Consider the following 15,074-nt stretch of genomic DNA (forward strand, 5'->3'; position numbering starts at 1 on the left):
TATTTACCTCTCTCTCCCTCTCTCTCCCGCTGCCTCTCTACCTCTCTCTACCTCTCTCTCTCCCCTCCTCTCTATTTTAATTCAATTCCACATATCAGCGTGACGCACTGACTTTAAAATGATGCCAAAAAAAGATCGACTGCAGATGGTAAATAAATACATTGATAGGCTTGTTCAAAAATACGAATTTATTGTGAGAAAGAATTAATAATTACAAAATGTCTTTACAACGTCAATGTACACAACGTCAAGTTTAGGTTACCAAAATCTGAAAAAATGTGTGAATTTCAAAGTTATGAAGATGCCTTTTTCAGGGATCAAGTAATGGATTAACAATTCATAGTCTTTCTGCAGCAATGGAAGTAAATTAAGTCAAGTGAAGTCAATTTTATTTGTATTGCCCAGTATCACAAATCACACATTTGCCTAAATGAGTCTAAACAGTCTGTAGAGCAACATAACACCTCGAAGAAACCTCAGGAAGAGCAACAGAGGAAGATCCTCTCCCAGGATGGAAAGAAGGGCAATAAATGTGTGTGCAGAATATAACAAGAAAAACAAATTGTAGAAATACAGCATGGACAACATGATGGCAAAATATTATATAATGGATTATAATGGATTTATAATATATATATATGAAGAATGTGATCAAGAAGAGGCAGAGAAGCTTCCAGGTGCCGCCAAAACAGAATAGGATCTGAGTCATGTGACCTCCATCACCATGGAGATCTGGGAAGAGGATAGACTACACATACACAGAGGGGATCACACCATTCACACACACAGAAGAGAAGAGACAAGAAACCACTCACACAGGGGAGAGAGAGACAGGATATGATTCACACAGGAGAGAGAGAGAGAGAGAGAGAGAGAGAGAGAGAGAGAGGACATCATTAATACAGGAGAAAGAGAGACAGGATATGATTCACACAGGAGAGAGAGGGAGGACATCATTGACACAGGAGAGAGAGAGGACATCATTCATACAGGAAGAGAGAGAGAGAGAGAGGACATCATTCATACAGGAGAGAGAGAGAGGACATCATTCACACAGGAGAGAGAGACAGGATATGATTCACACAGGAGAGAGAGAGACAGGACATGATTCACACAGGAGAGAGAGGGAGGACATCATTGACACAGGAGAGAGAGAGGACATCATTCATACAGGAAGAGAGAGAGAGAGAGAGGACATCATTCATACAGGAGAGAGAGAGAGGACATCATTCACACAGGAGAGAGAGACAGGATATGATTCACACAGGAGAGAGAGAGAGAGAGAGAGAGAGAGAGAGAGAGAGAGAGAGAGAGAGGACATCATTAATACAGGAGAAAGAGAGACAGGATATGATTCACACAGGAGAGAGAGGGAGGACATCATTGACACAGGAGAAAGAGAGGACATCATTCACAAAGGGAGAGAGAGAGAGAGAGGACATCATTAACACAGGAGAGAGAGACAGGATATGATTCACACAGGAGAGAGAGAGACAGGACATGATTCACACAGGAGAGAGAGGGAGGACATCATTGACACAGGAGAGAGAGAGGACATCATTCATACAGGAAGAGAGAGAGAGAGAGAGGACATCATTCATACAGGAGAGAGAGAGAGGACATCATTCACACAGGAGAGAGAGACAGGATATGATTCACACAGGAGAGAGAGAGACAGGACATGATTCACACAGGAGAGAGAGGGAGGACATCATTGACACAGGAGAGAGAGAGAGGACATCATTCATACAGGAAGAGAGAGAGAGAGAGAGGACATCATTCATACAGGAGAGAGAGGACATCATTCACACAGGAGAGAGAGAGAGGACATGATTCACACAGGAGAGAGAGAGAGGACATCATTCACACAGGAGAGAGAGAGAGGACATCATTCACACAAGAGAGAGAGAGAGAGGGCATGATTCACATAGGAGAGAGAGAGAGGGCATCATTCACACAGGAGAGAGAGGGGACATCATTCACACAGGAGAGAGAGAGAGAGGACATCATTCACACAGGAGAGAGAGAGAGAGGACATTATTCACACAGGAGAGAGAGAGACAGGACATCATTCATACAGGAGAGAGAGAGAGGACATCATTCACACAGGAGAGAGAGAGAGGACATCATTCACACAGGGAGAGACAGAGAGACATGGGGTGAGGCTGAAACTACTGCAGGATGAGGAACCAGATCCAAAACCTTTGAAAATGGCACCGACAGCCAGCGAAGCAGAGCAGTTCCAGGATGAGACGCCTGAGAGAAAAGAGAGAACAAGGAGGAGAAAATAGAGAGAGGGAGGGAGAAAAGAGAGAGGGGAAGGCATACAGCTAGGATGCTCATATGCTTGTGGACAACAAACAGGTTAGAGAGATGCAATGGTTATCAGAATAGCTGCAATAATCAATAATCTCGTCGGCAGAGCTTGATAAACTCATTGAGACCGAGACTGACCTTCCGTACAGTACAAGGTCATGAAGTAATCAGTTAAAGGCAACTAAATGAAGGATAAGGTTAAAAGTCAAGTTTCAAGTTTAGATTTAAAGGACTCAACAGACTCAGATTGTCTGACATCAGCAGGGAGATTATTCCATGAGAACGGGGCCTGATAGGAAAAGGCCCTGCTGACTTCTTTTTAACTTTGGGGACACAACAGGAGCCCTGTATTTTGAGAGTGGAGAGCTTAAGATGGAATATAAGATTTAAGGAGATCAGACAGGTCTGACGGGGCCTTTTTAGGATTATTTAGGATTTTATAAGTCAGCAGAAACACGGATAGGAGGCCAATGAAGGGGAGGCTAGAACTGGTGTAATACGGTCACATTTTCTTTAGTTAAGATTCTAGCTGCAGCATTTTGAACCATCTGAGGACTTTTAGTACTAGCACGTGTCAGACCTGAATACAGAACTTTACAGTAATCAAGTCTGGATGAAACAAAGGTGTATATTAGTGCCTCTGCATCAGCCGTGGGCAGGAAACTTTTAGCTCTGCTGTTGCGTGAGTGAAAAAAGGCAGTCTTTGATGTGCTAATTAAAAGAGAGGCTGGGATCAAGTGTAACACCAAGATTCTTGGCTGTTACAAATGAAGCCTTGAAAGATGCAAACAATTCCTACAGGTGATTACTTACAAACTGTCTGTCTGTATAAAAGCATGGAGGAGGAAGTGTGATGGTCTGGGGATCTCTGTCTATCCTCTGGTCTACACCTGGCTGGTCAGGAGTTCGTCCTCCAGCAAGTTAATGACCTAAAACAAACCTCCAGGCTGTCAGAAGCACTTTAGAAGACAACAAGTAGATGATAGGCTGCAAATCATGGAACCAGTACAGTCATCGAGCTGGTTGGGATAACCTGGGCAGAAGGGTGAAAGCAAAGCAACCTGACAGAACAACACAGAACGTCTGCAACAGTGTTGGAAGAACTTTATGAACAATATTTGATTTCCATTGTAGGAAGAATGTGTGTTCGGCTGCTGTATCTGCAAAAGCTGGTTTCTTTGATGACTTAAAAATACTTATTAAATTCTGTTAAACAAAAAGAATCCACCATTATTTATCTCCAATTATTTATTTGTCCTATTCTTTAATTTCAGAGTGCAACGAAACATTAAACTATGTCAATTTCAATTAAACCAGGAAAAATGGAGGTGTTCTGAAACTTTGGACAGGTAATGATATGAAAAGTCATTTCATTTTCCCAGAGTGTCATCACTTTTCAAAAATGTCCTAATCCCATCTTTAATGACTTATATATCCTTTAGGACATAACAGAAACAGTATCTGTCAGATGAATGAGGAGTCTCCTCTCTTCAAATATGTTTTAATGAAAAAAAGAAATATAACATCCTGACATTGGAGGGACATCTATCTATCTATCTAGGAAAAAAGAAAAAAATACATATAAATTAAAAAGGTGGTAAAAGCAGAGAATTTTTTTTTTTTTTTAATTGTAATTTGTTTATTTGATTAAGAAGATTTGAGGTTTGTTGTGTTTTGGTCTTTTTAGTATTATAACAGAATCTTCAAGACTCTCAATCATTGACTGTAGATCAGGGATCAGCAACTAGGATCAGCCATGGGCCAGTTTTTTAAGGATTTTCCATTAGAGGGCCATTAAGTGGCGCAGTGGAAAGACAGGCCTATAAGTTTTATTTATTTATGACTCTGTTTAGGGCTGTATCTGCAGCAGATGTCATTTTCCTGAACAGTTACAGCTTATTTTAATACTCATTTGCTAAAAAATAATAAAAAAAAGACTCATACATGAATATATATTCTGTTGTACTTTGAGACTAGAGACATGTTTTATTGTTGTCCACACACAGCGGCCTGCTTCATTCATTGTTGGCTGAAAGTACTGTTGTTGTTGTTGTTGTTGTTGTTGTTGTCTTAGAAAAAAAATGGCATCAACACACCATTTCTGTTCAACTGCCACCTACTTGTGTGCATGAAAAATAAATATGTGATGGTTGAATATGGGCTAAAGCTGTGTAATTAAAACAAAATTGTGAATCCACACATTAAAATTTCATGTTGCGTAGGTTTTTTAGACTTCGCTTCTTACGCTTCTCCTCCTGTAGGGACAGTATAGAAGTAACATATTCTTTGGGATTTACAGGAGCCTTGTGTTTATTTTAACCTTTTAACTTAACTTCAGCTTTCATCAGGAGGCCTTTATCTGCCTACCGAAAGATCCACTCTCCATACATGCCCTATACCAAACATTTCACTATTTGCCAACTGCCAATACACCTCAAGAAGAAGAAGAAGCTACATCTTTAGACATCAATATTAAACTTTCGATATCAGAGGGAAAGGGCATTATGTGGAAGAACATCAATAAAGACTGGCAACAGCACTGAAGTCAATCAAAATAGAGAAACAGGGGAGGAAACAGAAAAGAGGAGGTAATAATAACTAGATTAGGAACAGGACTCAGCAATCTATGATCCATGATGGAGGAAAGGTTGGGGCTAACAGAAGCAGGATTAAAGAACATACTGGAGTGTGGTGATGGTGGACAGGACAGAGGAGAACAGGGCTGATGGGGAAAAAAAGTGGGACAATCCAGAAACTGCAGGAGTTAACTGGAACCAGTAGATGGCAGTATTAAGACAATGTAGAAAAAAAGAAGACGAAGAAGAAGAAGAAGCTGCATCTTGCCGCGATATTTCAGCTGCTGTGAGAACTCAGCCACGACTCACACTAGCTTAAAGTACAGTTTGTATGTTTGCGTGTTTTCAGATTTTGACACCTTCCTGTGTTCACCCTCCCGAGCGGCTCAACCCGGTCGTGTTAATCCCGGAGAAGGCGCACGCAGCCCGGCTCGCAGTTTATCCGCCTCCAGCTGTCTGCCGGGTGAAAATCAGCGGGCTTTGTGTCAGAAACACGCCTTGTTGTTGTTGACCAGCGCAGTCTGCTGCTGTCTTATCTTCTCTCCCGCCGCCTCATCCTCAGCGGGTCCGCACAGGAAACGATGGTTTTGCTGAAAAACCTCCATCCTCCCACCGAGGGAGTGCGGCACGAACAAGCCGAGACCACGGCGGTGCTAGACGGCCAGAGGCTTGGCTGCGGCACGCTGTACGTCGCCGAAACGTAAGTGATGCACCTGTGGCGCATGTTTTTCTCTTTAAACCGCCTGTTTCAGCGTTAAATCGGTGTTTAATCTGAGGTGTGATCAGTGTTTAAAGCAGATTTTATATTAATTTACACAAAAATCCAGTATAGGAAGTTTAATAACAGAAACACGCTTCACAACACCAGCACTCCTCATGCGGAGCACTTCCGGTGTTACAGTGTGTTTGGTGACCCTTCAGATTCTGTGACCTGCAGTGTTGGAGGTACTCAGATCTTTTACTGAGGTATCAGTAGCACAATGTAAATAAACTTAATTACAATTAAAAATCCTGCATTGAACATCCTACTCAAGTATATAAGCATTAACAGCTAAATTTACTCAAATTACTCGATTTTCTGCAAAACTAGTATTTAATCTGATGGGTCACTACATGCAGTGTAAACATTGGAAATTGATTAAAGATCCCCTCCAGACATGTTTAAAGATGTATATAAACACTCTACTTTGAATAAGTGTGTGTCTGATATGTTTTTTTTGTTTTGTTTTGTTTATTAAAATCACATCTGCTCCTTCTCCCTCCTTAAAAATTCCAGATTCTCTGAATATGCAAATATATTTAATTTCAGAAGTTTAACAGCTGGACACCAGATGTCTCCTTTACTTCACTATAAAGTTCATTGACTGCAAACTAATTGTAGGATCATTTACTTAAAGTCTCCCTCCGCTCAAAAATATGTCTTCTTGTTCCTTCATTTGGATGTTTGAGCATCACTGTGCAGAGTTTTGTTTTTAATATTCATCTGCTGGGGGAGGAAAGTTTTTTTTTTAATCCTGGTCCAATATTCAGTTTACACAAGTGTGATGTTGAAACTTGAAGCCTCCAGAGTACAAACACTGATAATGGACTTTACTCTGAAGGCGGAAACATCTGATGTCCAGCAGGAAAACTTTTTAAAAGAAATATATTTACAGATTCAGAGATTCAGGTTATTTAATGAGGAAGAAGGAGGAGATTTAATTTTAAGGATTTTAATGTGATAATTAGATTTCCTTTGTGGGAAAACATATCAGACAGACATTATTGTTCCAACTAGAGTAATTTTATTTGTCTTCAGACATGTATGGAGTGGATCTTTTAAGTTTAAAAACAAAGAATTTGTCACGAAAAAAGTCAGATAAGAATCCCATAATCAAAATTCATCACTACATGTATCCAACAAGACAAACTATTAATGAAATATTGAAATTACATCCCTGAATCTTATGGATTAAGATATTGGTGAAATATCGGTGCAGAACTGTACTAAACCTGCTGTATTCATGTGGCGTTGGTCAACCAATTAATCAATTAAGTGGTAAATCCTTTTTCTGATAATTGATTAATTGTTTCAGTGTTTTTCAAGCAAAAATGCCAAATATTTACTGCTTCCACTTTCTGAAATATGTGGATTTGATGCTTTTATAGACGATAGACTGAAGATTTCCTCTTGTGATCTGGAAAAATATATTTTCACCAGTTTATGACATTATATAGCTAAACTGAGTAATCGAATGAAAGAGAAAATAATCAAATTTGTCTGAATAACACTGGATATCTGTTCTGTCAGGATTTACTTGCAGGTCCAAAACTTGGGACAAACTGTCCAAATCTTCCACATTCTTAGAAAAAAATGTTCAAATCTTGCTTTGCATACCTGGAAAAGTATCCAATAATTATTAAATATTAAACTTTTGTGAGGGTTTTACTGGACCAGCAGCCTCGTCATCATCATCATCATCTCTCCCTGTGCATGTTTCCTCTAACAGTGTAACACTCTTTTTTTTAACTGACAGACGCTTGTCGTGGTTCGACGGCTCAGGTTTGGGTTTCTCTCTGGAGTATCCGACCATCGGCCTGCACGCCATCTCCAGAGACGTCGGCGCTTATCCACAGGAACACCTGTACGTCATGGTCAACGGCAAACTCAGCGGTGAGGAGAAACTCCAAATATAAAACATATTCAACCATCTATTGATGAGTTTTTACTGTAAATCTATGAGGCTGCACAAAGTCAGAGTCGGTATTTTTCCTGGTTTCTGTCAGTAAAACAAGGGAAGCTTTGTTTCGTCTTCATCTGAACACATCCTCGTTTATTCTTCGGTGTCATGAGCGAGTGTGTGTGTGTGTGCGTGTGTGCGGAGGCGGGACATAGTTTAGCTGAAATTTTGCATCTTTTCCCTCCTCACAGATGAAAACGAGGCCGAAATGGCAGAAAAAGCTGACGAAGAAGAAGAAGGCGGCGACGAAAGCAGCAGTGATGATGATGATGATGATGATGATGATGAAGGAGTGATCTCAGAGATTCGATTCGTGCCCAGTGACAAGGCAGCATGTGAGTGACTCAGTTCATCAGAAGACTGTTGACGGACAAAACAGAGGAGAGATAATTACAGAGCGACGTGTCCTCGTATTTCAAATAATTTAATTCAGAGTCTGAAACAGGAAGTAGCCTGAAGACGTGTGAATAAATCAGTTAACGCTGCTGAACATCTGACTGCTGAAAATAGTCCCATAAACACATGCAGCTTTTATTCCTGTTGGTGTGAGAGCCACAGATGGAGGAAGGAAGTCAAAGTGTTGAGAAACAAACATCATGGGATTTGTGGACAATAAGAGTCGACACACGTTTCTGCAGCAGCAGCAGCGTAGTAAAAGTGAAATAAAGTCAGTTTACAGAGAATTTTAGAGGTCATTTAGAAGCAAAAATATATGTAACACAGAAAAACTGATATAGTTACTGAGATTACACTGGTGATTACAGACCACACTGCCTCTAGTGTTGTATCTTATTGTGTGTGTGCGTGTGCGTGTGTGACGTGCAGTGGAGTCCATGTTCTCAGCGATGTGTGAGTGTCAGGCGCTGCATCCCGACCCAGAGGACGACGACTCCGACAACGACTTCGAAGGAGAGGAGTACGACGTGGAGGAAGCCGGTGAGGACAAACACACACACACACACACATAAACTCACACACATAAACTCACACACATAAACTCACACAAAATACACACAAACACACACACACGTTATCTGTCTACAGGAAGTCAATTTTAGTTATCTTAGTAAATCTTAACTTCCAAATCTGTTCAATGAAATTCAGTTATGATAGAAACACACTGATGATCCAAAATAAATGTACAATATCAGAAACACCATCATTTGTTTTGGGTTTAGAAACATCTTGATAAGATGTCAAAGTTGCAGTGATGTTGTTTATCTCGCTGCTTTAAATTGTAACATTTTTTGTGATATATATATAATCATATATGCAATGAACTGAATGTTAAATGACTCATTTCTTTCTTCTTTCTGTCTGTTTGAACATCTCTCCTGGTTGTCTGGACTTGCTGTTTACAGAAGCAGGTAAGATTCCCAACATTCATCACTGCACATTTACTGAGCTGAACACCTTCTACACAAACCTGTAGACGTACCAGGACGGGTGCCTCATCATACTGACACTTTTTACTTTTTACGAGTAGAGAGAAAATTGTGTCTGTCACACCGAGTAACAAATGTCTCGCCGTAGCACTGAATGCATCTCCAGATTCTTTGGCATCTTGTTTCACAGTGATAAATAGAGAGTAACACTGATGTAAAACAATATATGTAGTTAAAAAAACTGTGTTGAAGTCAAATACACAATACTGCAAGCTGCAACGATTAATGATTAGTTGATTGAAAGAAGATTAATTATCATTTTAATTAAAATAATTTATGCTGTTATTCATCATCTGTGATAAAAGTCAGAGAAATAAAAAGTGTTAAAATCCTGGTACAACACAAAGCGTCTCTGCTGTTGAAGAATCGATCACACTGGACGGTCAGAGGAGGTCGAAACAGCATCTGGTTCAAAACTAGTTTAGCCGACTAACATTTAAAACCCGGAGCTGAGAGCTCGCAGCAGTCGCTCTGCGTCTCGCTGTCCATCCATCATTACTGAATAACACCGTTTCCACCACTGATGTTTATGTCATTTTGAGACAAGTATCTGTAAAAGTTTCCAGCCTGTCGCTCTGCATCACTCTGTGTTTAATGACGTGGTTTAAAAAGGACAAAATGATTCAAATCATCAACATATTTAGATCAGGAGTTCTCAACTGGTCTCACCCTGGGACCCACATCTTCCCACCATCATTATGTCACAAAGAATTCAAAGCAAGCAAATTTATTTTTCAAAAATATCCTTCGAAAACACACGTGTCATTTTTTTTTTAACATAAATACATATATTTACATGCACAAAGTGAATTTCAGAGCACATTATTAAGAAACTGAGGAGGACCATGACAACTGCATGTTCACTAAAATAAATATTAAAACCGCACAGAATAAATAAGGCCACAAAATAAGAGTCATGAACAGTCAAGTACCTTAAACCTGTACATGCAAAAAAAAAAATTCTACCTTTTTAAATTATTTTATACCATCTTAAATAATTTATGCCTTTGGATGGTTTCATACTCTCAGTTGCAAACACTTCACTACATATGACACACTGAGGTTATTGTCCCTTTTTATCCTCAGTGTATGAAAATCCACGTTTTAAATACTCCGGGTCATACTTGCACTTCGCCATCTTGCCTCCAAACATCAACACAAACTTAGTTACCATGGCTACGGCACAAGACTGCTGCCTGACGCATGCCTGTCAAAAAAATATTTTCTTTTTTCAAAATAAAAGACCAACATCAGATGCACATTAAATATTATTTATTTCTGACCAGCTGTCTGCGAGGGCAGCCTGGTGTTGACAGTGTGGGTTGTTGAGTTCAGAGTCTTTATTAAGATGCTCATCGCTGCCGTTGGATTCACCATCTCTCTCCTCCGTCACGCAGAACACGGTCACGCCGACATCCCGACCTTCTACACCTGTGACGAGGGTCTGTCGGCGCTGACGCAGGAGGGCCAGGCCACGCTGGAGAGGCTGGAGGGGATGTTAGCCCAGAGCGTCGCTCAGCAGTACCACATGGCCGGAGTCCGAACCGAAGAGACCAACGCCGACTTTGAAGGTTTGAGTCTCTCACACACACACACACACACACACACACACACACACACACACACACACACACGCAGCAGCCTGGTGATCAGAGACGCTGCTCTAATACTAGAAGTTCATCGGTTTGATGTTGAACTGAGATTTTACTTTTATACTTTTATATTTTCAAGTGATGAAGAAAGAAATGACAACTGGCCTGCATATTTATATATACATGCAATCACAGAAACATCAGCCAATCAGATCAAACACTAGAGGAGTAATCAATAATCTTATAGGTGAAACACAACTGAGAAGGGGCGGAGGAAAGAGTCAAGTCAGGTACAACTACTGTACAACATCCTCTATTCATCAGTTGTGTTCAGACTGCAGGCTAATTAGATTTGTTTGTCAGATGAGATCTTTCAGACATCACCAATCTTATCTGCACGGGTTGCTGTGGTAACGACTTGAACTCCTCCATCATCTCCTCCATTGACTGTTGTTCTCTGTGTTACCGCTCTGCTAGTAGCAGCATGGACGCCTCCACCTCCAAATGTGGCTTTGATCTTATCAGCAGATATCCTGTATCATGTTTTTTTTTTTGCTGTCCAGACTTTCTAAGATCAATCTGGACACAATCTGAATGAGCCAAAAAACAGATTTGGGCTTGCAGTCTGAACAAGGACTTAGATCCTTGATTCAGATAAAGAAAAACTCCCCCAAAAAACCCGTATATATGGAGAGTAACCCCTTATAGTTGCAGTATCTAGTACGTCACATGATCATGGAGAAGGAAGATTTTCTTTATGGGATTCAATTAAAAATTACAGTGTGTCATGTTAAGACTTAAGAAGGTAAAATCCTCTATAATAAAACCTTCATAATAATCATTTTTTTATATTGCTGGTTGGTAATCGGAGTGTGTTGTTTTGTGTTGTGTTGACAGATGGGATGGAGGTGGATGCAGCGGCGGCGGAGGCCGGTCAGTTTGAGGATGCAGATGCAGATGTTGAGCACTGGTAAGTCTCATCGTCTCAAACATCTGATGAGATCCAGCAGAGACTCCCAGTTTATAAACCATCTGAACCAACTGTGTGGAAAACTTGTTTTACCTGCAAGTGGAAACAGACTGTTTACTCATTTTGATTTCTATACACCTCCCACATTCTGACATCTGTATTTCCTGATGAGTGTATATTACAACCAGATATACCATCAACCTGTCGCTCCTCACAGATGAGATGAACAAGTCAGTCGTCAATACATTTACCAATGTCAGAAAAGAGCGGGGAGGTGTGCGACAGACTTTTTTTTTTAACTTTCTGAAACCGACAGTGACGCCAACTTCACTCAGTAACATATTCAGGGTGTGAACTTCTCTCTCAAGCTTTCTTTTTTTATATTCATACGTCCTTTTCTGTCACTTTTCATATGTACAAACAAGTGCGACACCATGAATGCCTTCGAGGAGATATTATCCTCGTACGTCGTTGGTCGTCTCGTTTTTACACTGAAACGTGACTCACATGGTGAACGCTGAGGATGAGAAGTCACAGCTGTAAATGTCTTTAAGCACTTTATGCTCTGTGAAGCACTTTGTTAGTGTTTGATAATTGCAAACAATAATTATCATCATTATTATTGTATAAGTATTATTATTAGAGGTCCAAAATGCAGTGAGAGTTAACTGTACTAGAAATAGTTGATTCTGCATCTCTTCACCTGCTGATTTTTGCCTGAAATTAGATTTGACATAAAAATATTGACGGATGTAGTTTTAAGTCCTTTACTACCGACAGTATTAAAGATAAAAAAAAAAACCTAAACATTAGTACTGAAGCACTGAACAGACTTTTAGTTGTGTGTCAGAGAGAGTTCAGAAGCATCAGAGCATCAAACATCTGCCAAATGAAAGTAATGTAATGCAGAGTTGATCATCTAAAACGTGTGGAAGTCCCACTTGTGATGATCATAAAACATCAAAAACATCTTTGTAAAAAAAAAAATGTGGATGATCAGAAAGTGACGGATTGTTTTCTGACTCTTTCTGCAGATTGAAGTCCACTCAGCAGCCAGGCAAAGCATCATGGGATTGGAGAAGAGGACAGCGGCACTTCTTTAAGGCTTTAAGCTCTTACTTGTACTCTTCTGTTCCAAGCACTTCCTGTTCTCACCGTCAAACAAACGTTATCCCGTGTACTTAAAGTCATCTCAGTAATCTTCTGTAGCTTCCTAAACGTTCTCTTGTCGGTGTTGCATCGGAGGTCACGTATTACATATCTCTACTAATTTGTCCAGCTCATGTGATGAAAAGTGTGCTGTTCTGCACTTCTGTGATACAACCAAGTCAGCTACTGTAGACTATTGAGATGCAGCTCCAGTTCCTGTTGTTGACTGTAAAAACAAAAGTTTTGTTTCTGTTTGTTTTTGTACCTAAAGACCAATTTAATATCTGACCTCCTGCTGAGGAGAGTGAATGTCTTTGTATCAAATTGTCAATAAATGCTTAGTTTTTGTATGAGGTTTTTGCTTGATTTGTTATAAACCACTTAACATTTTATTTATCTTTAAAGGACAGGTTTAAAACAACAGTCAGGTAATCATATGTATATTGAAACAGGATTTGATCACAGTAATTATTCCTCCTGTTCATACTGACCTTTAGAAGATCCCTTTTATAATGCACTTACAATGTAAGTGATGGAGGACAAAATCCACAATCCTCCTCTGTGCAAACATGTATTTAAAAGTTTATCTGAAGATAATGAGAATTAAGCCGTGTGAGTCAGTCAAATCAAGTAGATATATTTCAAAGTTACAGCCTTTTTGTTTCCTTGTTAAGCTCCAGTTGGGGGGGAAGTAACAAAAAGAGGGAATTTTGTTTGGAAGATAATCACTGGAGCTTGATATTAGCTTCAGATAAACATTTAAATAAATATTTGCATGGAAGGAGGATGATCACTTACATTAAAAGTATGAACCAGAGGAATGATTACTGCAAACTGAACCTGTTTATCTGTTTATAGGAGCCACCTGTTTTTTTTTTTTAAGACAGACTTATAAAAATAGTGAACCTATCCTTTAATACAATAAGAGAGGATTGCAAACAATAACACTATCACCAAATTTGCAGCTCTACTGAGTTTTTTAGCTTCTTTTATCCCCTAGTCTTGGTTTTATGGCTTATTTATTGTGTAGTTTAATCTCATGAACCGTGAACCTCAGATAAACCAGCCGTACACTACCTGCCCCGCACCGGACAGCAGATGAAGAACATGAACGTCGAGCAGCTGAGGAGACAGTTTTCTCAGGAGTCGGTAGAGAGCAAACCAGAGCTACAAGGAGAGTGAATACTGGACTTTAATCAAGTGGAGACAAAATGAATAAAAACATCACTTAGTGACTGTTAGAAGTGTAAACAGGCAACGGTTCACCATTACAAGCATGCGGTGGGATAAAAGTCAGTGTTCAAGTAGCTCCTCTGCCCCCCTGTGGCCAAAAAAATGTGTTACTGCAGCTTTAAGGAGCTGCAAAGAGAAACTTTAGTGACTCACTGGCAGAACAAGAACACATTTAAATTTCTAAAAAAGAAAACCAGCTGAACAGGATTCGGCAGGATCAGATGTGATAAAGATCTGTGTGACTTGATTATCTAAGGAACAAAATGAGTTACACTGTCTTCAACATCTTGACTATTTCAATTAGGGACAACTGTGACAATTAATCCACATAAATTGTTTTCAAATTGTTTTTTTTTTTTTTTTATCTTCTCAAACCGATGTGTTTCATGCTGAAACTCGAGCCGAAATCCACAGTGTGTCCACTACAAGGCTTCAGCAGTCTGAGTCAGTCATATCAAGTGGATATCTGACACATTTACAGTCTTTTTAGCATCAAATTCCCTCTTTTGTGTTTCCTCGGACAGTGTTTCCCTGTTGAGCTGCAGGTGGAAGGAGGTCAGTATGAACAGGGAGAAGGATTACAGCAAGAAAAAAAACTTACTTTAATGTTCATTTTAGCTCCTGACTGTTGTTTTAAGACAAAATTGTGAACCTGTCGTTTAAATGAGTGTGAAAACTAACAGAGGTGTGTACGGTTGCTACACTGTGCTTGGCTCCGGACTGTCAACAAAAGTTTCACAAATATAAACATGAATAATATTACAATATTATCATAACTCAGAACATTATGCAGATATTTCTCAGCTTTCCATTATTAATTTTCCAGTTCAATAATAATAATAATAATAATAGTGAATTGATTTAAGTAACTTGCTCTATTTTACAAAAATAATACAAGGCTCAATGTATAATATTTCATCTACAGTACTGGTATGTAGGGATTGACACGACCAGCTAACAGGCAAACGTCATTGTGTTTTTGCTCACTTTGTGGATTCAGACTTCAACAGTCTAAAAATCATGCAGGTGCAAGACAAACTTTCTTCTGTTCTCAAGCATAGCGATAGTACCAT

The 15,074-nt window shown here is 39.6% G+C and overlaps 1 protein-coding gene across 1 annotated transcript; it reads left to right on the plus strand.

Moving 5' to 3' along the window:
- Positions 1–5,133: 5,133 nt before the first annotated feature.
- clns1a (chloride channel, nucleotide-sensitive, 1A) lies at positions 5,134–13,118 on the plus strand. The gene is made up of 8 exons (XM_042413233.1): positions 5,134–5,592; positions 7,409–7,545; positions 7,804–7,947; positions 8,438–8,548; positions 8,974–8,979; positions 10,455–10,628; positions 11,547–11,619; positions 12,654–13,118. Coding segments are annotated over exons 1-8 (765 nt in total). The 5' UTR covers positions 5,134–5,473; the 3' UTR covers positions 12,655–13,118.
- The last annotated feature ends 1,956 nt before the right edge of the window (positions 13,119–15,074 follow it).

Source organism: Thunnus maccoyii, chromosome 6 (assembly GCF_910596095.1).
Source record: "Thunnus maccoyii chromosome 6, fThuMac1.1, whole genome shotgun sequence".
NCBI lineage: Eukaryota > Metazoa > Chordata > Actinopteri > Scombriformes > Scombridae > Thunnus > Thunnus maccoyii.